General features: G+C 40.5%; 3 protein-coding genes across 4 annotated transcripts; 2 read left to right on the top strand and 1 right to left on the bottom strand.

The window, feature by feature from the left end:
* Positions 1–85: 85 nt before the first annotated feature.
* Positions 86–5159, top strand: LOC117761212 (translocon-associated protein subunit alpha-like). Its single transcript, XM_034584911.1, has 9 exons — positions 86–242; positions 1485–1606; positions 1694–1787; positions 1918–2045; positions 2541–2675; positions 2987–3063; positions 3861–3939; positions 4117–4210; positions 4307–5159. Exons 1-9 carry the CDS (start codon positions 173–175, stop codon positions 4369–4371), a joined length of 864 nt encoding a protein of 287 aa, XP_034440802.1. The 5' UTR covers positions 86–172; the 3' UTR covers positions 4372–5159.
* Positions 5160–5855: 696 nt separating this feature from the next.
* LOC117761210 (neuritin-like) lies at positions 5856–11326 on the top strand. 2 transcript variants are annotated; one of them, XM_034584909.1, is made up of 4 exons: positions 5856–5991; positions 6121–6278; positions 7002–7155; positions 7891–11326. In XM_034584909.1, the coding sequence occupies exons 2-4, from the start codon at positions 6227–6229 to the stop codon at positions 8117–8119; spliced, it is 435 nt and encodes a 144-aa protein (XP_034440800.1). In that variant the 5' UTR covers positions 5856–5991; positions 6121–6226; the 3' UTR covers positions 8120–11326. The 2 variants fall into 2 exon arrangements, with proteins under 2 accessions (XP_034440800.1, XP_034440801.1); XM_034584910.1 differs by lacking the exon at positions 5856–5991 and having other exon boundaries at positions 6058–6278.
* A 1470-nt stretch (positions 11327–12796) lies between these two features.
* sys1 (SYS1 golgi trafficking protein) lies at positions 12797–16629 on the bottom strand. The gene is made up of 4 exons (XM_034584908.1): positions 16460–16629; positions 14530–14786; positions 14361–14428; positions 12797–14083 (listed from the first exon to the last, which is right to left on the bottom strand). Exons 2-4 carry the CDS (start codon positions 14689–14691, stop codon positions 13843–13845), a joined length of 471 nt encoding a protein of 156 aa, XP_034440799.1. The 5' UTR covers positions 14692–14786; positions 16460–16629; the 3' UTR covers positions 12797–13842.
* Between the last annotated feature and the right edge of the window lie 6795 nt (positions 16630–23424).

The raw sequence follows: 23424 nt of genomic DNA, 5'->3' as shown, positions 1-23424 counted from the left end.
AACTATCTCTTTAAGTGAGTGGGACCTCCCAGATGTGCTGCAGACGGAACCTCCCAGCAGGCGGCTCGGGCCCGGCCCCCTCTCCCCCTCTAGTCCCTCCCTCTGCCCGGCCCGAGTCCTCTGCTCCGCTGAACGCTGATGTGTTACTAACTCCAGCTGGAAGTCCAACAAGATGTTCAAACTGGGATCCAAGCTGCTGCTGCTTCTCCTCCTGGCCTTCCCCTGTGGACTCATCTCCATCGGTAGGTCGCGTCTGGACGTGTGTGGAGCGCGAGTTCGGTCCCGTCGCGTCTCTTTGCGAACAGTTCAGCAGTTTAGTTCTGTGTGGACGTATTGACGTGGCACAGTCTCACAGCAGCGCGCACGCAGCTTCACGGCGTCGCTAGCCTGGATGTGATTTTATCCACATCGCGCACGGTGGAGGAGAAGAGTCGGAGCGCGTCGCTTTTTGTTTCGAAGGGGAATGAAAGTGATCGAGCTGCTGCAGTTAGAATATAAGTTTAACTTCATGATCTGTAGAGATGAGTTTCTTTCTTCAAACTGTGTGTGCGCGCGCGCGTGTGTGTGATGCAGAAACAGTGAGCTGCTGCCTCTCACTGGGACACGTCACCATAGATATGCTCGTATGTCTCCCTTCCCGCTGCCACACATTAGCATGAGGAATGGTTATTGTTCTGCTCAGAGTAGTTTGATAAACAAGTGATCCAGATTATTACAAACAGCTAAATTCAAATAACCTGGCTATTTGGACAATAGCTGAATGTTTATATTGGACTGGTGTGTGATGGCCCAACTCTATCAACAAACAAAGATATCTAACATACATTTCTATTGTGTTTAATACCGTTGATAGAATATGGTATTTTGGTGGCCTGGCTATTGAAGTTTGAACAAAATATTTACATACAAAGTTTTGAGAGAGAAGATCATTCATAATGTGGCTATGTTGATCATATTTGGTGTCCATTTTCACTCACGTGTCGAGGTCCAACAAGAACTACCAGGGAAATGATGCTATTAATGAATCAATTCATTAAAGTCATGATATGATAATAACCACTGTCCTAAGTGATATTTCCACTCATCACAATATAGGGCTGGGCGATGTGGCACAGAAAATAATATCAAGACGAAAATCTTCACATTAGTCGTTATCAATAATCATCAGGATAAATCTCAAATTATATCTATTTTATATTTAACATCAGATTTTTGCTCCTGAGTAAAGGTTGTGGTTTTAAACTCGTCTTTATGAGCAGAGAGTGACAAACACTTGAGTTAGATCAATTATGTGTTATACCTCCTCACTGTGGTTACACAATGCATAAGCATCATATCTATGTTTATTGAACCTTTTGTTATGTTGCTATTGATAAAATTTGTATAATTGTTGATATAGTTTTATTGCCCAGTCCTTTCTTAATATCAATATTATTTCACCGTACGACCATCACTCATGCCGTCATGTCCTCTGATCCACGCAGGCCAGGTCTCCGCAGAGCCAGACTCTGCTGAGGACACCACCGAGGATGCAGATGCTGCCATAGATGAGGAGGAGGAGGATGATGAAGAGGTTCTCGTTGAGGAAGATCAGATGCAAGCAACGGTGGGTATATCTCTGATCATGCAGCAGTGTGACAAAACACATTTTTTACATTAGGTGGTTACGTTACAATGTCGTGTTCATCCTCAGGAGGCTGAGGAAGAGGAGTCTGATGAAGGCGCAGATAAACTGTTAACTTCTCACCCTGATGCCGACACAACCATTCTCTTCACGACAGGAGAAGGTTGGTCCAGGTCTCACTTCTTGGGGTTTCACTGTGTTTAAAATCAGAACCTCAACTGCTTCGTTGCTACACCTTATAACTGATGTTTTAACTGTATTTGATATTTAATCATATGCATCTTCTCATTTAGAGTTCTTTGCCAATGAGATCGTGAGGTTCCTGGTGGGTTTCACCAACAAGGGGAGTCAGGATTTCGCGGTCCAGTCATTGGAGGCCTCTTTCCGTTATCCCCAGGACTTCCAGTTCTACATTCAGAATGTAAGTTTGATCTCAGATAAAACCACCAGCAAACACCTGCACCTTTTCACTTCATTAGGACTTGGGTGTATAGAAAAATTATTTAAAAATGCATTAATGAGTTGGTTAAATAGAACTCTGACATTGTAAAAGGGGAAGAATGTGTGTTTAGGATGTTTAGGTGTTATTCCTCTGAACTATATCATTAAGGCAAAATAAAATCCATAACATTTATATCTTAGCTCATGTATAAGTTAGCATCTGTTTACTTGTTGTCCGCCCTGCCACTGAACACAATGAATACAATACTGACAAGTATTACATTAACATTTACCACATTAAAGCTCAGTTTTTAATGATGTGTGTGTGTGTGTGTGTGTGTGTGTGTGTGTGTGTGTGTGTGTGTGTGTGTGTGTGTGTGTGTGTGTGTGTGTGTGTGTGTGTGTGTGTGTGTGTGTGTGTGTGTGTGTGTGTGTGTGTGTGTGTGTGTGTGTGTGTGTGTGTGTGTGTTTTCAGTTCACAGCTTTGCCCCTGAACACAGCCGTGCAGCCCCAGACTCAGGCCTCCTTTGAGTACTCGTTCATCCCAGCTCAGCCCATGGCCGGTCGTCCATTCGGTCTTGTTATCCTCCTCAACTTTCTTGACAATGAGGTAAAAATAAATCTGAAAAAATCTTTATTCTGCATTAAAAAAGGTTTGTTGGTGGTTGGCCAGAACAAATTTTGCCATAAAGATGCCATAATCAGAATTTTTTTTTCTGTATCTTCATGTTTTATAAAACTGGGATTGCCTTGCTCTTTACTCTCTTTATTTTCTCCCTGCTGAGAAGTGACTGTTGTTTTTTTAGTAATAATGAATGAGGTGATGAATGCTGAATCTATGCCATTGTCTATATGCCATTTTGTGTTTCAAGAAGGTTCCTGAAAGTTGAAGGTATTTTCTCACTAGTTATTTTTCTTCAGGGTAACGTGTTCCAGACTGCCATTTATAACCAGACTGTCACCATCACTGAGAGAGAGGAGGGACTGGATGGAGAAACGTAAGGCCGAGTTATATCCTATCATGTGCATTCTTGTTAATGAAAAGGTCAATGATGCTTCTTGTCCTTTTTTATTCTTTCATTGCCAAAATGGAGAGAAGAGCTAATTATATGTAGATAATGTGTAAAGCTAATTATTTTTGCCCAGTTCTTTTACTTATTTGCTGTGTCTCATGAGGCCACATGCAGCTCTTTAAGGCTCCCTAATACCAGCTCCCCCAGAACATTGCAGCACATGCAAGGCCCTGTAAAAGGAGGTGTGAAATTGGCATGAAGAGATAAGTTGTCCGAATTGTGCTGCTGGTGCAAGATGCAGGAACTGTCGCCAGCAAATTCGCCAAGGACGGGAAAAAAAACTGTTTTCCATCCTAAAATATCAAATCTGGGGCCAATTGTTCTACGTTAGATTTCATGCATAAAGTTTGCCAAGAGATGGTTTTGAAGTTGCTACTGAAGGCAGCCATTTGGTTGAACAGTGCTCTGACTAAATTTGCATCCATTATTTAGGAAGCAAACTGCAGAAGGTTGATGGGAAGTCATAGAACTGTTTTCATACCATCCTCCTGAAGTCATTAAAACTGTGCTTGTCTACTTTGTGTACTGAAATAAGCTGTAAAAGAAAAAAATATATTATAACATTAGAATGACACTCAGACAGTACATACCTCCAGAACAGCCCAACGGTCCCCTTATGAAACCACATTTTGTAGTTTTGGGATAATCATGCTGACAAACAAACAAACAAATGCAGACAAACACATTGATTTATTCCAGAGATCATCTTCTTGTTTTTGCAGAATGTTCCTGTACATTTTCCTGGCTGGCCTGGTCGGCCTGATGCTCTTTGGAATATACCAAGTCCTGGAGACGAGGACGGTATGTGTCAGTTTCAATAAACTGTTGAATTTCATATGTTAAGATATGTGTGTTTGTTCTATACATGGACATTAACTCATCCACCCTACATACCATTCCTTTAAACAGAGAAACATTGAGATTGAAGCAGGCTAATGGGTGGAGATAAGATGTTGTCTTTGATCCTGTGTTTTGCAGAAAAAGAGACTCCCTGTGAAAATAGAGAAGGGCACTGGTGGGATGAGTGATGTGGACATCAGCTGGATTCCTCAGGAGACTCTTAATGTCATGAGTATGTTCATATTAGTCCCCAAATGTCACAAATATTAACAATAGGCTCATATTACTGTTACAAACAAAAAGCTGATCCTCACTTCCTGTCTTGCAGACAAGGCTTCCCCGAAAACATCTCCAAGGAAACGAACCAAGAGGGCCGCGGGAACTGATCAATAAAACTGTCCATGTTTCCATCCGTCATCATAGGGTCCATCAGGCTTTCACTTCATCTCCTCACCACAGTAACCTGATTCCCATTCACAATGGATCAGCATTTCTGGAGCCTGACCAGTTTGTTCAAGATGTTTCTGTGGATTTCAGTCTCTCAGTCTGATGTTTCTGTTGGTGTCACAAGCAGTGTCCTGGACGCTACAGCTCTGCTCAAAGTATTTAGACACTACCAGGACTGAACTACAGTTCATTTTTGTATGTGTGTGTGTATAAGGGTAAACCATGTGGTCATTAAAAATCATGGAAAAACAAAAGGGATTTGGTACAGCTTGAGCCCAAAACAAAGCTGAATAGAATACATCCATGTGGATGCTGTGACATGATAATAATTAAATATTAATGTCATTATTCAAAGACTTGTCAAAATGAGGATACAATATGTTATGACCTGAAAGCATCCACATATCTTTAAACCACCATTGTGCCTTACCTGCAGTGATTGTGATAAAAGATGCAGTTGATTACGACTACCCACTATTCCCCCTCTGCTGTTAACATCTAGTCACACGGCCTGAGGTCTGGGCCCTTTAGGTTTGATGTGATGTTTGTTTTATGTGGGAACAATGGCAGCTGCAAGAACAACAAGCATTAAAACAGTGTTCTCTGCCGGTATCTGCAGCTTCTTTTCATCACCAGCCTGTTGTCAGAGGCTCAGCGGAGCATCTTTACCAGATGCAGTCTTTCAGATTGTATTCCAGTATTTGTGATGAAACAATAAAGGGGTGAACAAAGTTCTTTTTTTAATTTTTATTCCTGTTTGTTGCTCTCATACTGCTGTAGTCTGCATTCTGTCACGGGTTGTGCGTCATGCAGTAATGTTACTATCATCTGCACAGTTTCAGTAAAATGACAGCTGTGCATGTCGTCACGCGAGGAAATTAGGATGGAAATGCCCTGAGTCACCGAGATATTTCAAACCCTTTAGTGAAGCTTTATCTTTTTGGGTTCATTAATTACTAATTCTTGTATGTGCTCTGTAGAATAATAGTAATGTAATTAATGAAATAATTTAAAATAATAATGATAAGAGATATTGTTCAATTGCCATAGTCCAAATAATTGATTCCAAACATGTAACCTAAATTTCCTTCAGGATTAATAAGGTATCTATCTATCTATCTATCTATCTTTTCAGCCGCACATACTTGTACACGTGTATTTTGGGAAAGGTTTACATATTAATATATTCTGATGTTTTTTTATGAGGGAGCAGCATCACTTTAAATTAGTTTTTAACCATTAAAACATATTTCAGATGCAATTAAAGATTTGTCTTTATGTCTTTAACATGTCTTTAAGTCCTGAGAGCGGAATCCTGATATTAGATCTTGGCAGCAGCTTAGTGGAATAAAATGGAGATCCCACAAAGGGAGGTGAAAATCTATAACACGAGCATAAATGCTATATGATGACGTGACTGATGGAGGCGAGCACCGTGTGGGTCCCGGCGGTGCGGTGGGAGTGTTGCGGGGTTGTGCGGTGCAGGCTGCTGCTGCTCGGGGGAGGTGCGGGAGCTGTCCGGTGCTGAGGGGGGAGAGGATGAGCTCAGCGCCCGCCGGGGGGCAGGTAACGTCAGCACCAGTCGGCCGGAGCAGGGGGAGACTGCGCACACACACACACACACACACACACGCACACACGCACACACACACACACACACACACACACACACACACACAGTGTGTTTTTTATCAGCGCTCCATCACTGACACACACAGAAAGAATGGGCAGATGATCATCCCCGTGTGACTCAACGCAGCTTCTCCTTCCTCTATTGCCGCTCGCCTTGACATGGGATGATATGGGATTTTACATGTCGACGAAGATCCGGGGGATTCTCGCGTTTGCTCTGGGTAAGATATTTCCTGATGGTCCGTAAGAGAAAACCGCCTGACATCGCTTCATCTCCCTGCATCTGAAATGTCACTGTAGTCTTCATGCATCTCCATCTGTTTTTTGCACGACGGTGATGAGATCTGCACCGTGGTGGCCAGCTGCTGGTAGAACAGCCCCATCCACCATAGATAACGGCATGGGTGGTCCCACCTGGGTGTTGGTGTGCAAGCTTTTATGCAACATTAAAAAATAATAACTCATAAACTGATTCCTCCCTAAATGTCACTTTTACTAATGTTTGGTGCTTTAATCGTGCTCATCTTGTATTGTTCTTGTGGAAACTCTGTGTTTTAGCATTTGAATCAGAAATAGCTCTAAACAAAGCATTGAACTCCATGTGGAGGAAATGTGTGAGGTGCAGTGATCACGATCTGTGACTCAATCTGTTTCACAGAAACACAAAACTGTAAAATATGATGAAATATTCGGAAAATGTATTGAATGGTATAAAAGTTGCATGATCATGACCAGTGAGGCAGTGAGAAGGAAGAGATTGAAAATACAGCATTGAGGAAAAATACCAAATGGCCTGTGAGGAGTCAAAGCAAAGACTTCTGGCAACTTTGTGCATTTGTCAGCAACAAAGTGCCACTGATTCATTTTTCAAACTTCTCCATTAAAAACCATAGTTTCACAGGTTTATGAAATCTGTTCACTTGTCACCTGTGTCTGTTTTGCAGTGTTCCTGTCCGTCTCGGTGTCAGGAGACTCACCAGACGTCAGGTGCGAAAAGGTTTACAGGGACTTTTCCTTCTGTGTCCTGGAGCTGGGAGAGAGCATGGACAACTATCAGGAGAACGTGACCAGTGAGACTGGAGTGGCGGCCGTGTGCAGGTGAGAATAACTCTATCAGTGTGTGAACAGCATGCGGCTTCCATTCATGCACATCTCTGTAATGAACATCAAATAGATCCTGAAGGTTTTGATTCGAGCCAAACCTTTCTGATTAATCCACTTTCAAAGAGGGCGAGAACTGTCATGATGGGCTGGAATAAAAACAGACACAAGCACTGATCTGAATCATTGTGCATACGGTTGTCTGTCAGTTCAGTTTGTATGAAATAGCACAACATTTTGTAGAATAATATAGAGAGAGACAGATGTGCATCTTCTGACAAAATCCTGGAGGAGATGCCATAGCCTCAGAGGCAGAATAGAGAAATGAATGGTGCTGAGACACTGAGCTGTTGTGCTAAATAATTTATGACTTCGCTGCAGCTGTAATGAAATTCCAGGGACATATTTTGTCATTGTTTCTGCGCGTTGTCTACAGCCCCAGCACCGAATATTGAAGATAAAGATTTACACATAAGCCCTCTGTAGAAAACTGCCCACTTGCAATATCATGTGTGATATTGTTTCACTCGGATGCAGTTGCCATGGCAATTAAAGCTCAGCTTGACTTGCTCGAAGCCACTGTAACCATCCGAGACCATCAATAGATTATTGGCAAGCAAATGAATCCACGACAGCCAGAGCATGTCTGGATGCTTGTATAGCCATGCAGGATGATCTGTGAGTAAAACTGGCAGATGCAGCGTTGGTGTGATGATCCTTTGTTTGCCACAGCCACTGGGAAGCTTTCCACACATGTGCCCTCACAGCGCTGTCCGACTGTCAGGAGGAAGTCAGCTCCATCTGGGAGACGCTGAGGCAGGACTCCAGGAAGATGCGCTTCCAGGGAAGTCTGTTCGACCTGTGTAGCCCCAGCTCTGCTCCCGGCATAGGTCCAAATCTCGCGGCACTTACTCTGCCACTGGTGCTGATCGTGACTGGGTCCAGCTGGCCCACTGTATAGATGGGGTCGGGGTGAGGGTGAGTGTGAGGAGAGGGGAGAGGGAAGGAGGGCCTCACATTCCCCCTGGGTTCAGTCCTCCTGAGTTCAAACTTAAAGCCAAGGATTTAAGAGAGACAAATGTTTTAACAAGGATTATTTTGACACAGAGCCACGGACGCCTGTGGCAAGCCAATCAATACTTGCTGTGATGAATAATGTTTGAAATCCTCTCAAATACTTCAGCTTGATCTCTACTTATGTCCAGACGCTGGTGCAGTGGTGGAGAAAATTACCTTTCTGCCAATTTATCAGTCCAGGCACACTAAAGCAAAATTCTAAGTACTGTAGGGATTTCACATTCAATGAAGACCAGAGTCTGACACCTCTGTCTCTCGGTCAACACTACACAATAGGTGGGACAAAATAATGTGGATACCTGTATCAGCTAAAGCAAAACAGAAATGCAACAGTATATTTGTGAAGATTATAAAGTAATGAAAAGTTTTAGCGGCATCAAAATTAGTTTGATGGATACACTGACTTGGAATAGAGAGAATGGTGTCGCTTTCATTGCTGCTCCTCAACCTGAACGTGTGTACTTGCTCTATGTAACTTTGGTGATCAGGTATGATTAAGATCAGTGTGGAACTGTTTATCTCAAATATTCAGCGAGGAAACTTTAAAAATATGAAGAATCTAAACAGAGTTTAGCAGCTCCTCTGTTTCAGGAGGCCTGGGATCATGGGTAACGTCCACTGTTCAGTTGTGTTTCAGTTCAGTGAGTGGCACGACACAATCAGAGCTCCTCATAGGCTTAGATTTTTTGTCTATACAAAAACCATTTAACTCACTCGGACATGGAGCACAACAGAATGAATAACCACATGTGGCTGTAGAGGGCGCTGTTGCTCAGTAAAAGTTACATAGTGTTGCTTTAACACTGAGGTCGTTTCTAAAGAAGTATTTGTTGAGCACTAGTTTTCATTATATTACAGTGATGGTGTCCTGTGAATGTGTCTACTCCCTGTACCATCTTTTATATGGTTTTATCCCAACAGATAAAGAAATAGTTCATCATGTTAGCTGAGAACATCTACTCCACTGTCACATTTTTACATTAAACATAAGCTAATGCTAGCAGGCACATCAAATTTTGTCGAGGATGAAAATGAGAAATAAAATGTTAATTAGTAAGTGTTAAAGGCTTTTGTAGGCAGACATTGTGATCTGTGGAGGAAGCTGACTAACAGTTTTTGTATGAGAGATTTAGCCACCGTCTAATTCTCTGCAAAAAAGCAAATAAAATACATTGCTTTAGTCTCACTATAGTGTTAAACAGAGAAGACAGCCAGTCCATAATGATGTTATTAGCTAACACACTACAGGAAAACATTTAAAGGGACACTCCACCCAAAAAACAACAGCAATGTCTCTGCAAATCTCAGCTCTCAGTCACAAAATCACAAAACTGTATTAATTTGTTGTTGGTGTGAAAACCAAATCACACATCATTGTGAGAGAATGACGGCAAAGCTAGCAACTGCAATGTTCAAATACATAACACATGAAATGTCCCTTTAACGTGTTTCCAGTTGTAGTGCACATGTATGTAAGTGACAATCAAGCCCCTTGTTTGAAACCTTTGACCCCTTCTCTCCATCGACATGTCAGCCCACTGTGGCTGATGTGGCACGGCTGCTATAAAGACACCAAAAACCCACGTCTGACACCAGACGACACACACTCTTACAATCGATCATCAAACTCCTGACCTGTTGATTTCTGTGACAAAAGGAAAATATGGAGCGTGAATGTTCAGTGTTTTTTGTTGTTTCAGATGTCTGTTACATCTTGTTGGAAACTTCTCACCTGTGTTAAACACAATATAAGCAGATCTTTACCTCAGACTACTGCAAAAACACAGTATGGTAAACAGTATGCAGATAGAATCCAACCCTGTGTTGTCTATCACAGAGATTAGATTTTCAAACAAGATTCTGTATAATTCAGCAAAATTATGATTAAAACTTCCCAAATTATCATATTTTAATATTCATGCACCGTGTTTACTTAAATTTATGCACCTATAATTAACTTCTAATGAAGTCAAATTATATGCAATAGCAAAATAGCAGCTGCCATAATAGAATGTTTTTAAAAACCATACAATTGGTTTTGCATTAGTGGTATTTTGATTAATCATCTATCTATGAATTGTATTCTCATAAAATGCAGATTCAATACTGCTTCATTTATCCATTTCATGCTTTTAATTTGGTGAAACTTGGGCTTGATATTACTACAAATCCTCAAACTGCAAAATCAGCAAAGAGAAAGAAAAGTGTGGAGGTCTCATAGAAAGGGAAAAGGATAATAGGTGCTGAGGTTAGTAGCAATATAACTGGCATCATCCACCACTGATTAGACTGATGTCTCAAATAAACACTGATAGCACAAATAGCTGTAATGGTCCATATGAAGTTAGTATTTAGGAAATGTGTGACTCATCTTCTCATGCGGCAGTAGTCACTGAGATTTAGAGCAAATTAAAAATTGATAAGCAATAGCATTCATCTTTGTTTCTTCAAAACTGTCACCACTTGCACATTTATTTTAATTGTCCTAGGCATAATCAAAATATAGATCATTTCCGTGATCCTGAATATTATTCGTCACCAATTTTTATCACAAATGCATGAGTTTTTGTGGCAGTTCCTTCCTCGGACACGGCGTACAGTGGTATTGATCTGTGCATGAAGTTACGCTAGCTCCTCAGTGTATCTGCATTCTTTCATATGCACATTCATCAGCCACCCACCCCCGCACCCATCACATTAGCATGTTTGTTCTAGTCGTTTTTTTTTTATTTCATGTTTCACAAGTGGTAGCATTATTATCATCCATTGTGTATCCGGTGGTGAGAATACAAAACCAGTTGTGGTGTCCTCCGAGCATGAGCAATATGTACGGTCACTTCTTTAAAGAGGACTCTTTAATATCTTTGTATGCTGTTTAAGAAAGCATGAAAATGACTGTGTTGTCATGAGCATTACACAACAATTATCCCTGATGTCCGTTTAAACATGGAGAGAACGTTTGAATGTAAAATCAAGTCAGTACCCATGTGATGTTTTTCAGTTGACTGATAGAAAAGCACACCATTTACAAACTGTATAAAGCAATATATGGCAAAGTAATGTTTGTAATAATAAAGCACCATGTTTAAAATAATACGTGTGTGATCTTCTCTTGAGCAAAACTACTGGATGGTAAAGATGGACAGACACAAGGTGGTAAAGCAGTGGCGTATTTAATCGATGCAGTAAGTCCTCGGCTCTACAACTCGTGTACAACTGAGCTTCTGTTTTTATTCGTCCCTGAAGCAAAGTGTTGCTAATGAGGATCGGACAGCAGTTTTTCACTCGTTAGCGCTCTCCCATCTGCTCCTTTCCACCTGGACACTTCCTACGGTGGCGGTGGTGGGAGGAAACGAGAGGTCAGAGCCCGAGGTGGAAAACCTGAGGAGGAGCACAGACACGCTCATGGTGTGACCCTCATTAGAAGATCTATCTTTGATGTCTGAAGCATAATGGCCAATAATTATTTTTCTCCTGCAGATTCCTGACTGACATATTCACCGTTCTCTTCAATCAATCCAAACCGGCAGGGCTTTATTAAACAGCATATCCACAGAGGTACTTGCATTGTGCAAGTGTGCAAGAAAAAAAGTCTTAATGCTGCTGCAAACACAATTCAAATTGTCAGAGGAAAATATTTACAATTTAACTATGATGCTTCTGCCTAGTAACAAGCCAGGGAATATAATTACATGAATAGGTCCAGTTCATACGTTTTGTGTGTTTAAATACATAATAAAAACTTAAGTTATGCTAAAAAAGAATAAAATGGTGGCATTGGGAATAGTTGCACAGCCATGGCTACAAATAATCAAATACCGACACTGGCTTAGAAAGAGCAGTCGTGAGTTTGAACAAATCTTAAAGGAATAGTTTTGAGTATGTGCTTGTTTGCTTCCTTGCTTACAGTTGCCTTCAGATAGATATAACTCTCATGTATGTACATAACAATTATAGCCTAGAAGAAAAACAGGAAGGAAAGGATTTCTTTGCTCTGTGCAGAGGTAACAAAATCCAACTACCAGCAGCTATTAAAACTCATTGATTAACATGTTGTCTCATCTACTTTAGTTGTACGATAACATCTAAAATAAAGTAGTGCCATGACTGTGAGTTTTTGATCAGATTAAAACTATTAGAAACTAGAAGGGCACCCGGACAATGCATACCTGTGCCAAAGCTTACGCTCTATCTTGCCATGTTAAATCATTTGAAAAACATTCCTGGATCAGCCCGTTTATCCGGATCCACTTCAAAATGTAAAGAGTTCTTCAATGATTCATGCCCGACCCCTGCACAAACTAAATGGAGATTTGTTTAGTAGTACTGCTGCCAATCATAAGAACAAACAAACAATGCAAAGATTATAGAGTCAGAGGTAATAATATGTTACAGTGAGCTTAGGAGGGGCTGGTGTTTTAAAACATGCTCAGCTTGTCTACCCGCTTCCAGATAACTGCATTGACCTAAAACAAACAAGATAGCAAATTTACCAAAATGTCAACTGTACCATTACCATAATATTGAATTTATACTCCACTTTGAAAACCTGATTCTAAACCAAGAGACCACATATTCCGCACTAAGAAGGTAATTTAGAGTCTTAAAAGCTGATGCTAGAGATAAAGCTGATGTTGCTCCAGAAATCATCAGTGCTGCACATTTCAGGAGTTTTCATGTCACATCCCCACAGTGACTGTATGTTTGGAAACACGGCTGGTGGCTGACAAACTGTCCCCAAAGTGGCCACCTCGTCTGCATAATACACCATGACATGAAGAGAGGGAAGCAAACAAGACTAGCTGTGCAAGATACTGTACTGAAAGTCTAGAACAAACAGAATGTACAAAGTTTATCCAGATAGGTAAAAAGAAGCCTGATTTTACTGGTGACATATTAAAGGAGAAAACTCTCCTACACACAATGTTGACTGCGATTACTGAATTTTAAAAACTTCAGTTTGAACATTGAACTTTTTATCCAACATCTGGCTTTTTTACATCCAGCGACTGTATAAGACAAAAAAGATATAAGTGATAACTTTGTACACTTACATCTCTAAATTGCTGTGAGATGTAACAAACAAAATACCCTGTGACAGGATGGTCATGATGTCTGTTGGCTGCCCCAGCAACACAACAGAGGAAAGAGGAAAAATGTCTGGTTTGGACAGCTGTTTCACGCCCCTGTTTGATCTCAGATTGTTCTTTTCAATGCATTTGAAAAAGAAAAAATACTTTTAATCTTAAAATGTTTTAAAATTAGGAAAAGGAATGATCGTGCTAATGTTCTTAGATTTGAGAGGAAAAGTTACCAGTTGTCAAAGAAAAAAATTCTAACAGTCGTTAGTTTCACAGAAAGTGACGTCTTCTTTCAGGCATAGTATTATGTATCTTAATATGTTAGAGTTAACACTGTCCAACATTTAAAGGACAGAGAATAACTAGATCAGTTCATCCAATGTATCCGTTTAAGAGGAAATGCATGACAATCTAACAGATGCAGGGTCACGTTCCATTTCTTTTACCAAAAGTGGAAGAACGTCCATTGAGCGAGTCCGTTGAGGGTTGGCCATCCACACATTTTCAGCATGGTGTCGACAAAAATTCACAGGTTAGACTTGGGTCCACTATTGACTGGAATGGCCCTGAGCTCAGTTCGCATGCACAAGTACTCTCCAATTACAGCCATCAAGGCCATGCAGGCCACATTGACGAGCCACCAGGACAGGGCAGCTGGAAGATGAGCGTTATAGATCCAGCAGCCGATCATGTGGAAGAAATGCACGGTGACGGTGAAGTCCAGACACTGTTTCCCTCGACGTATGAAGAACCACAGACCAAGGGCGCTGCAGGAACAAGGAGACCGAAAGGTTGTGTTGTCAGTCATGTTTGTTTATGTTTCTGGTAAGATTCTTGTGTTGAACCTCAAAATGAAAACGTTCAAGTCTTTCCACACAACAAATCAACAGAAACAATTTTTTACCCTTTTAAGGTAAATGACTAACAGTGTTTATTTCAGTGTGAATAAATCCTTTGTACCATTTATAGTGTTTGTATTACAAGATCCTTGAACCACAACACACTCTATAGATACATTGTGAAAAAACTGTAGAAATTACTCACCAGGTGAGAGAGTTTAAGATGAACGCCATCATTGAAAGCCTTCCTTGCATTGTTGCAAAGCCAAGCGCCTGTCACAACAGAGCAAACATTTAAGTCCAGTTTCAGAAGCGAACAAATGTGACACAAAACAACAGGTTCCACAGATAGAACATCTTACACAGTAACTCACTTCATAGCTGAAGATCTGGTCCAGTGATCGACTAGTTGGCACCAGACTGTCCACTCCGGCCATCCACAGGCCCAAGAAGCTGTAGTAGATGCACTGCATCAACACAATCTGGCCCACGATGAGAACTGGGTCCCAGATGTAGCTACGGAAGTGACTGGCCATTGTGCTACCCCTACAGGCGCAAAGGACGTTAACAGCTGGCCTAAAATGTTACCAGCCAACCCATCCAGTGTGACCTGTGTGTGCGAATTCAAAATCTGAAATGATAAAAATGACATTGTGAAATCCATTAGTACCTTTCATTCATGGGTTTTGAATTTTATGACAATGGTTTAATCAAACACTGAAATGGGACAGTTATTGCAGGACTACAGCTATTTCCAAAAGGCCACATACATTGCTGTGCCGTGTTAAACTGTTATTTGCCAATCTTAACAGACAAAAGAAGAAAATCAATAAGTACGCACAATTCAGGCAATGGCTGAGTCTGAAATAGCTTTTCAAAACATCAAGCTGGAGCTCACCATGACCTCTACAATATAAATGTAATAAACACTGTTAGCTTGTAATTATTGTGTAACACTTGAAAATATAAAAATGTGTTCCTGGAGCTGTTAAAAGAACCCCTGATTAGTTTAAGCAATACAAACAGTCCCAAGTTACCAGAGTCATAAACTATTAACCACTGTTATCAATAGACTAGACATGTTATCAATACTGTACCTTTTTATGTTCAATATGTCATAATCATACGGTGGCAGAGAGAGCTCAAATTAAGAAAACACATGCAAATAGAAAAAACACATCCAAATACAGAAACAGCCTGCAAAAAGTCACAACACAAGCAAAGTCAGAAAACATCCTCATCTATTTGATCACACATGTGCTGCAAAAAGACACAACATGTGCAAATTGCAAAAAAGACACCAAAAATGTTTCCCGGGGACCCAAAAAAGTGATGAACCTGGCTGTAGTTCAATCCTTTGTGAAGGTATTGAAGTCTGTCACTCGTCGGTGGTGATGGAACTTGAAGCATTGAACTACAGCCAGGTTCATCACTTTTCTGGGTCCCCTGGAAACATTTTCGGTGTCGTTTTTCTTAACTTGCATGTGATGTGACTTTTTGCAGCGCATGTGTCGCCACATTGATGAAGTTGTTTTCTTAATTTGCACATGTTTTTTTCTATTTGCATGCGTTTTCCTAATTGGCAGTGGGTTGAGCTCTCTCTGCCATATAAATCAAGCTTTAAAGTAAGGATGGATCTTTACTATAAAAGTCCAACTAATAATTTTTTAAGCTGATAATGACTTCAACATTTAGTTCTGTGTTGTTGCACATTCATATTTTTATTGTGTATGGTGGTGACTAGACTATAACTACAACACAGTGCAGTGCTAATAGTTTAAGGCACTTTAGATGTTTACGGTCCTATCCAACACACAGGAAGGTGTCTCATCCCAAATCTATTATAATCCATTGTGTATATGAAGATACACAACAGGAGAGCTGCGGTTAGTTTCTGCTGATGACAACCACAGCTCGTGTTATTGTATCACATCAGCAACAGCGCGTGTCATGATGATGTTAGAATTACACACAGTTAATTTCATTAGATTCAGGTAAACTTGAGGAGCACACAGCTAGCACAGAGCACACAGCTAGCTTAGTTACTTTACACCTACACACATTCAACATCTGGCTAAAGCTAAAATAGAGCAGACACGCAGTGTTAACGAAGTTTCCCGGGTCTGTTAGTTACGGAAAACAAAATGGCATTCAGTTAAGTTAACCACAAAGAACCACTAGTTTCAACAGTAGGTGTAAACAGCAGCTAAGTTAGCGGTGGCTCAACTACACGGAGACTGACCAACAGGTAGCATCGTGTTAGCTTGTGTGCTCAGTCTGGTCCCAGTAGCAGCGGATACACACCTGAAACCTGGGCTGCAGGGACTTCAGGGCCCAGTGTTCACCACGAGCCTCACGTTTCCTTTCTGTCTCCACACTGACACCGACATCGAGCTCGGCCTTGTTGTCTTCAACTGCTGGACCTGGCTAACAACACGGAAGTCCCGGTGGCGACCCCGGAAAGAAAACTTTAACGACCTACACTATTTTCAAAGTAAAATGCCATTGATAAAAAAATAACCATCTATGTTGAATTGATCCTGTTGATTCATCTTTTGAAAAACAGAGGGACAAACGGTCTCGTAATTTATAACAAAACACCTGCATGTATGATGTCACACGACACAGTCACTGTTTCTTCTTTTGAAATAGTTTCCCATTTAAATGTGTAGGTGGTTGTAGCTGTAGTTTCAATGAAATGGAATGAAATTGAAGTTTAAAAATGATCGTGAATGATGAAGATGCAGGTTCTCCTTAAGTATATGTAAATGTATTTATTTTACTTGATGTGTGTGTTGTCTTCTGCACTTTGCTTTTTCCTACTGCTCCCAAATGCTGTTAATTGTTTTACGTGTCATTTTGATTATGACGTGCCTCTATTGTTGGTAATATATTTGAAGTTGAACAATAATTACAATTTTTTTTCATGTCTTATTATTTAGGTTCAACACAATTATTATGTGTTGCTTTTTATTGGTTGTGAGAGCAAAGTAATGAACACATTTAACTTTCTCAAACACACAAGAAGGAAATTTGTTTTTGTGTTAAAATAAAATAAAATACATTTTAATAGACTTCACTCATGAGATCAAAACAAACACAATTATTTATTTAATTTCATCACTACATATTATATATACATATACATATATGCAGTGCTGAAAAAAAATGGTAGAGTACACATTCAACAGAAACCTAATAGCTGGTAGCTTTAATAGACTTTGAATTTAAGTCTTCTATCTTAACTAATGTATTCATCTTATTTAATATTTTTGCTTTCTGTTTTTGAGCCTTTACTTAAGATGTAATGTAGTAACATAGAAAAATGATTGCTTTGTTCATCCTGTTTGAGGCTTTAGTTATTCTGCCTCAAAAATTTATTATAAAAAAATGCAGAGGCATCATTTCCAGGCATGATGGTGTGGCTGGTGACTGGTGACATGAAGCTTGTTAATAGTAGGGTGAGTTTGGGTAAACTGGGACAGTGGGTAATGTGGGACACCTAAGCTTCAGTCTGTTTATTTCCTGTTCTAACAAAATCTACAACTCAACAGGACTACATGGATTGCTACTAAATGGATATCATGTGACAGAAATCACATGACTTCATTGGGGTGATTCACATAAAGGAGCGGGGTAAAACAATTTAGGAGTCTCAGGGGTAAACAGCGTTGCAGCCAAATCCAATACAATTGAAGTAAATGGTGACCAATTCTTCAAACGTAAAAAAACACCCCTGAAAAATGAGCTGAAAAAGGCTCCACACTGCTCCTGTGGTGTCATCCAAAGATCCGTACGCCCTGGCATTCAAATTCGACTCGAAACAAGTGTGGACTCAAACACTTCACCCACCCCACCATCGATATGCACTAGAAGTTGTTTGCGATCCGTCACTAAGAGGAAGAAGCTGGGTATCATCAACACCTCCTCCCATCCTCTTCCAGTTCCTCAGGTGTGTAAGTGGGTGTGGCTCCATCAGATCAACACCTCTCCTCCTCATATGGCTATTAAAATAAAAAAAATGCCTTGCAGCTTGAAAACAAGCCTCTGGTTGACAGACCAGTCGTTGAAGTCACAGGGATAATTATCACATTGATACCTGTCCTCAGCAGAACAACAAAAAAACACCTCTCTTTACACAGCTCTGGTTTTCTGCCTCAGGAACTTTCTTTCTCATTTTTGAAGGGCCTCCTCCTGCAGTGGTAAGAAATCTTTTGTAAATATGTTGTAAGTTGCCAGTACCTTGAATAAGATGTGCAATTATTGAGATCAACTCAGGGGCCTGTAGAAGTTTACATTGAAGGAAGTTCAACATACTAAATTCAGTTGACTCTACCTTATCTGGCCTTGTTCATCCTGGATAACCAGTTCTACGAAGAAGGTATGACTGTGTCAAAAAAAGGATTTGCTGGAATTTGCCATGGTGTATATGAGCAAGTATAAATATTTAAAAAAAATAGGAAAAAATATAAAACTAGGAAACAAAATCAAATAGGAAAAATAATATAAGCACCAGGGCAAGGATTTTGCAATAGTTTATAAGTAAACACTAGAGATTGGATTGTGCAAAATTAAATTTGTCTGTTATTTGCCACGGGAAGTTAGAGTGTCCAAGTGTCCCAGTCACAGGCAGGGACATCAGTGCAGTTCAGTGATAGGGTCCCAGGCCTTGTTGATGAGGCCATCAGAAGTCGGAGAAAAACTGTTTCTGTGGCGTGAGGTTCTGGTCCTGATGGCCCTTAGCCTTCCTGCCAGAGGGAAGTGGCTCTAAGAGTCCATGTCCAGGGTGGGAGCTGTCAGCCACAATCTTACCTGCACGTCTCAGAGTCCTGGAGACGTACACGTCCTGGAGAGAAGGCAGGTTGCAGCCGATCACCTTCTCGTCGGAGTGAATGATGCGCTGCAGTCTGGCCCTGTCCTTGGCTGTAGCAGCAGCCTACCATACGGTGATGGAGGAGGTTAGTATGAACTCTATGATGGCAGTGTAGAAGTTCACCAACATGGGCTTTGGCAGGTTTAACTTCTTCAGCTGCTGCAGGAAGTACATCCTCTTTTGGGCTTTTTTAGTGAGGGAGCTGATGTTTGTTCTGCTGCATGACCTCAACAGCCTGGTCATTTATCACCAGGGGAGAGATGACCACAGGACTAGTCCTAAAATCTGTTGTCATCTCCCTCGTCTTGGACACCTTTATTTATATTTAAAAAGGACGACTTACACCAGTCAGTGAATTCTGACACCACTGGGCCATGATCAGGGTCAGCACTGCTGAGGAGGGACAGGATGACGGAATCTTCACCAACCTTATTATGTGACGCTCTGCATTTTGGCTTTGACATCATTGAGTTTTCTTCATCTTCTTGTGATCTTATTGTTAACTTTTCACTTTGGTGAAGGGGACTTTTGTCTGTCGTTGTAAGCAAATTTCACTGGAGGACAAAAGAAAACTGCCTGAGGTTCCTCTCGTGTCAGCCAGGTACAGTAACTTGAGTCTGCAGCAGGCACGGGCTCACCAAACGTAAACAGATGGCAACAGGCATTAACAATTTATGTTTGAAAGTTTCAAATTAATTATCCAGCTGATAAAATCTACATTTTCAGGACATAAAGCAAAGCAGCATTACTTTTTTACTACTTTCTGACACTATACCATAGTGGGAGTATGGAGGACAAAGGCGCGTGTGGGAAAGTGTGTGGATAAATTAACTCAACAATGCATCTGCACAATTTTTTCTTATACTTTGTATCACTTGGGAGGGTTTCTCCAGATGACTTTTGGAGCTCATCCGGTCAAGTTAATATTAAGTATGGTCCAAAAAACATGTATTTGTACGAATATGCTATCACAGTGCCTGATTTCTTCTTCCCGCATTTTTATCTAAAGTTCATCACACAATACAAAGCCCCTTACCCTTACTAAGTTAATCAAGTCTGGCAGCCGCTTCCTGCCCCTGCTTAGTTGACCCCTGAAGCTCTACTAATGTGAAGCCCCTGTTCTTCCTCCCTGGTGAGCCAGCTGTGATCCCATCACAACATCTGTACCCACTGATCACAGCTACATTTGCATATAGTCTGATCACCTCCCTCTCCCCACTGTATATATGTCTCAGATCTGTTCTCTACAGTAAACTCATAGTACTCTGGAATAAACTCACTCAAGTCAGAAAATTACATCATATAGTCAAGTGTAGGAATACATTCACTTTTGCAACCAATCAGATTGCGGACACAATATACTTTATTTAGACTAACTAATAATTTGTCACCATTTGGTATAAATGATATCATTATAACATGGTATTAGTATAATTTAAACAAGTTCTTCATCTTCTTCTTCGCTTGGCCAACGTCAAGGTGCATAACCGCCATATTTAAACAGGTCAGCATGGCCGGATTGGAGTATATACAGTTTGTGTGCAGGGTAAGCATCGCCCCTGTGATGCTTTCCATTTCTAACACGATGAAATATTTAATTGAGGCAAAACAACTCAATTTCACAGGATAGGTTTGAAAGTCTTTTGTGTTTTCAGGTTTGATCTTGGGTAGAAAGAAACACCATCATGCTGAGACTTTGTGTAAGTGTGACAACAATACAGCATCTGATGGGAATGAAGATTAGACCATGCATCAGTTTACACAGGAAACTGGCAAGTTTTCATCGTGCAGTGGGTAAGAGCATTGTTTGTTCTTTTTTCTGTTTTTCAGAATCAGGTACAAGAGCTTGTTTCTCAGTTGAATGTTCAGTGTGTAGAATTTATTGACATCTAGTGGTGGATTTGCATGTTGCAGCTAAATACCCCTCCCCTTCCAAACAGGAAAGAGAACATGTGGTAGCCTTCAGTTGTCTTAAAAACTCAAAGGGTGTAATATTTGTACAATTTAGATGATTACAAATTCAAATTTTACCCTGAGTGAATCTGCTTCAGCCTCAGGATTTACTTTTTAACACAACAGCATATTTTGCTTTAGAAATTTTGCAAATCAGTTCATTTTGATATTGATATTAAGACTGTAAATGTATTCCTGAACTTGTTTATGTTCATTTAGTTGACATGCAGCAATGATATGCCCCTGTATTCAATTATACCCACCTAGCACAATAAATTATTTAGTAAAACTACATAATCATGTTTATTTTATCAGAAAATGTCTTTATCCTTTAAATTTGAAATAAACTATAACCAAAAAGCTGGTGTCTTGGGCCCTCAGAGGACTGTAATTAACGCCACCAATCATTTTATTCAGACTGAGTTTGATTCGCGAGTTTATGAGACACATGTTTAAACCTGCTACACACAACACGAAATGTGATGTGGTGCGCACAGCCAGGACATCAGGGTTAATGTGACCGGAACTATCTGGATCCATGATCTGGCATCACTGATTAATAACTAAATACATTTGGTTATCAGTTCGTCTGGGAATAAGGACAGAGACGAGCACACACACACACATACACTCACACACTCCTGCAGACAGAAGACAAGTTCTTCCCACAGATTATGATGCAACACAGTGTTTTAAATTCTTGGAGAAGAAGCGACGCCCTGTTTATCCAGGAACATAAATATGAATTTAGTAGCTTTCAATATCAGTTCTAAGTGTGAGTGATTAGAAAACAGCAGAGGAGCAGAGGCACTTGTTGACCAGCGGAGTAATGCACCTCAGTGCAGTGGCGCTGCCAAAGGGGGGCCAGGCGGGGCAATCGTTGACTGCTGAATCGTAATCGAATCGTGAGGCTAGTGAAGATGCACACCTTAATGTAGAGTTGTTTTCTCTCTATACTCATCTTTTAGTGACCACACATATTGGACGCTCACTGATCAAGGCTTTCTCACTTTCAAAGAAGTCTCCTTGCCTGCTAATCTTTATCCTGGGAGCATTGTGAAGGTGATGTGAAAAACGAAGAGCATCCTGCCAGCACACACACATTGTCAAACTAGCACAAGCAACATATATAATATGCTTTATATATAGTCTTTTGGTTTTGGTTCACCTTTTTTTGATACGATTAAGGAATTATATAAACATGCAACAGCTGTAGTACTCAGTACCTTTTTCGAGATTATCATATTTCATTTTATGCTGATGGTGCATTGTTGTATATTGACAACCCATGCATTCCACATATATTCTCTATTTTTGAGCAATACGACAAGTTATCTGCTTTAAAAGTGAACTGCCAGAAATCATCCTGCCGATGTCAATGCTACCTCTTCCTGCTCCGCCCCAATAACGCAGCAAATTGCAGTCAGTAGTAACCAAATTCTCATTGTAAAGCAAACGCCTACACATGAAGCTCACCACAATGCAACAAACAGGTCGGCAGTTTGTACCTCATGAACTTCAAACTTTATAACTGGGCATTTAATCTTCGACCTATACTACCCTGGTTTCAATCTGATGGTTGGTGAGCTAATTCCTCCTTGTTGATTTTCTGTATTCAAACGTTCCCGCCTCCCAATGTTGTCATAAATACGGCTCTATTGTTTCACACTTGATTGGTCGCCTGGATCTGTAGGATCTGGTGGGTGGGGTTCCTTTTTTCCTTTGTGTCCCCCCCCCCCGCTCTTTTTTAGTATTTTTTTTCCTTTTTTGTATGTTTGTGTTTCTTTAAATACAACCGAACAACAATGGCTGAAAACGCAACGTGCTGTGTGTCAATTTTGTTAACTCCAGAGTTGTGTCTTTGCAGATAGAGAACCTCACCTGCCCATTAATGTACATAGAGGGAGAAGATGACCTGAACCTTGCGAGCAGGGAGAATGCAAATCTGGTAGATTTTTTCCATTTTTAAAATGTCTTTATTGTAATTGGATAACCTTATTGTTTTTATAACATTGATTCATTGGTCTCCAGATCGAGGAAACCCTGAGGGCCAAGGACAAATCTCACCTGTTCACTCACTTGTTGTACCCCGGTGCTGGTCACTTGATTGAACTGCCTTACTCTCCAAATTCAAGAGTGTCCCTGATGAGAGCCAATTCAGAAATATGTGAGTCCTGTCCCATAGCTGCATTTTTCATTCTGCGAGATCCTGAACTTGTCTTGTTAGCATTTTAGTATCAGACCTTTGATTAAAATGTTAAGTGTGAGCTGTAATGCAAAGTAATAATAACTGTACTTCTGAATTTATTTTTCTCCTACAGTAGTCGCAGAGTGGGGAGGTCAACCTTCACCCCATGCAGAAGCACAGGAAGACTCCTGGAAGAAGATACTAGATTTTTTGGAAAACAATCTGAGACGATGAATCTGTGATGAAGTGCACTTT

Source organism: Hippoglossus hippoglossus, chromosome 5 (assembly GCF_009819705.1).
Source record: "Hippoglossus hippoglossus isolate fHipHip1 chromosome 5, fHipHip1.pri, whole genome shotgun sequence".
In the NCBI taxonomy this organism is placed as follows: domain Eukaryota; kingdom Metazoa; phylum Chordata; class Actinopteri; order Pleuronectiformes; family Pleuronectidae; genus Hippoglossus; species Hippoglossus hippoglossus.
The sequence above is the reverse complement of the archived record's forward strand: the minus strand, read 5'-3'. Positions and strand labels throughout refer to the sequence as shown.

Bases quoted from the DNA above. Each gene is read 5' to 3' on its own strand.
- LOC117761212 (XM_034584911.1), top strand. From the start codon at position 173: ATGTTCAAACTGGGATCCAAGCTGCTGCTGCTTCTCCTCCTGGCCTTC. The intron at 1,607-1,693 runs GTGGGTATATCT...GTTCATCCTCAG, and splicing joins AAGATCAGATGCAAGCAACG to GAGGCTGAGGAAGAGGAGTC. The intron at 4,211-4,306 runs GTATGTTCATAT...CCTGTCTTGCAG, and splicing joins GGAGACTCTTAATGTCATGA to ACAAGGCTTCCCCGAAAACA.
- LOC117761210 (XM_034584909.1), top strand. From the start codon at position 6,227: ATGGGATTTTACATGTCGACGAAGATCCGGGGGATTCTCGCGTTTGCT. The intron at 6,279-7,001 runs GTAAGATATTTC...TCTGTTTTGCAG, and splicing joins GATTCTCGCGTTTGCTCTGG to TGTTCCTGTCCGTCTCGGTG. The intron at 7,156-7,890 runs GTGAGAATAACT...TGTTTGCCACAG, and splicing joins GGAGTGGCGGCCGTGTGCAG to CCACTGGGAAGCTTTCCACA.
- sys1 (XM_034584908.1), bottom strand. From the start codon at position 14,691: ATGGCCAGTCACTTCCGTAGCTACATCTGGGACCCAGTTCTCATCGTG. The intron at 14,429-14,529 runs GTGAGTTACTGT...CTGTTGTGACAG, and splicing joins ACCAGATCTTCAGCTATGAA to GCGCTTGGCTTTGCAACAAT. The intron at 14,084-14,360 runs GTGAGTAATTTC...TTGTTCCTGCAG, and splicing joins ATCTTAAACTCTCTCACCTG to CGCCCTTGGTCTGTGGTTCT.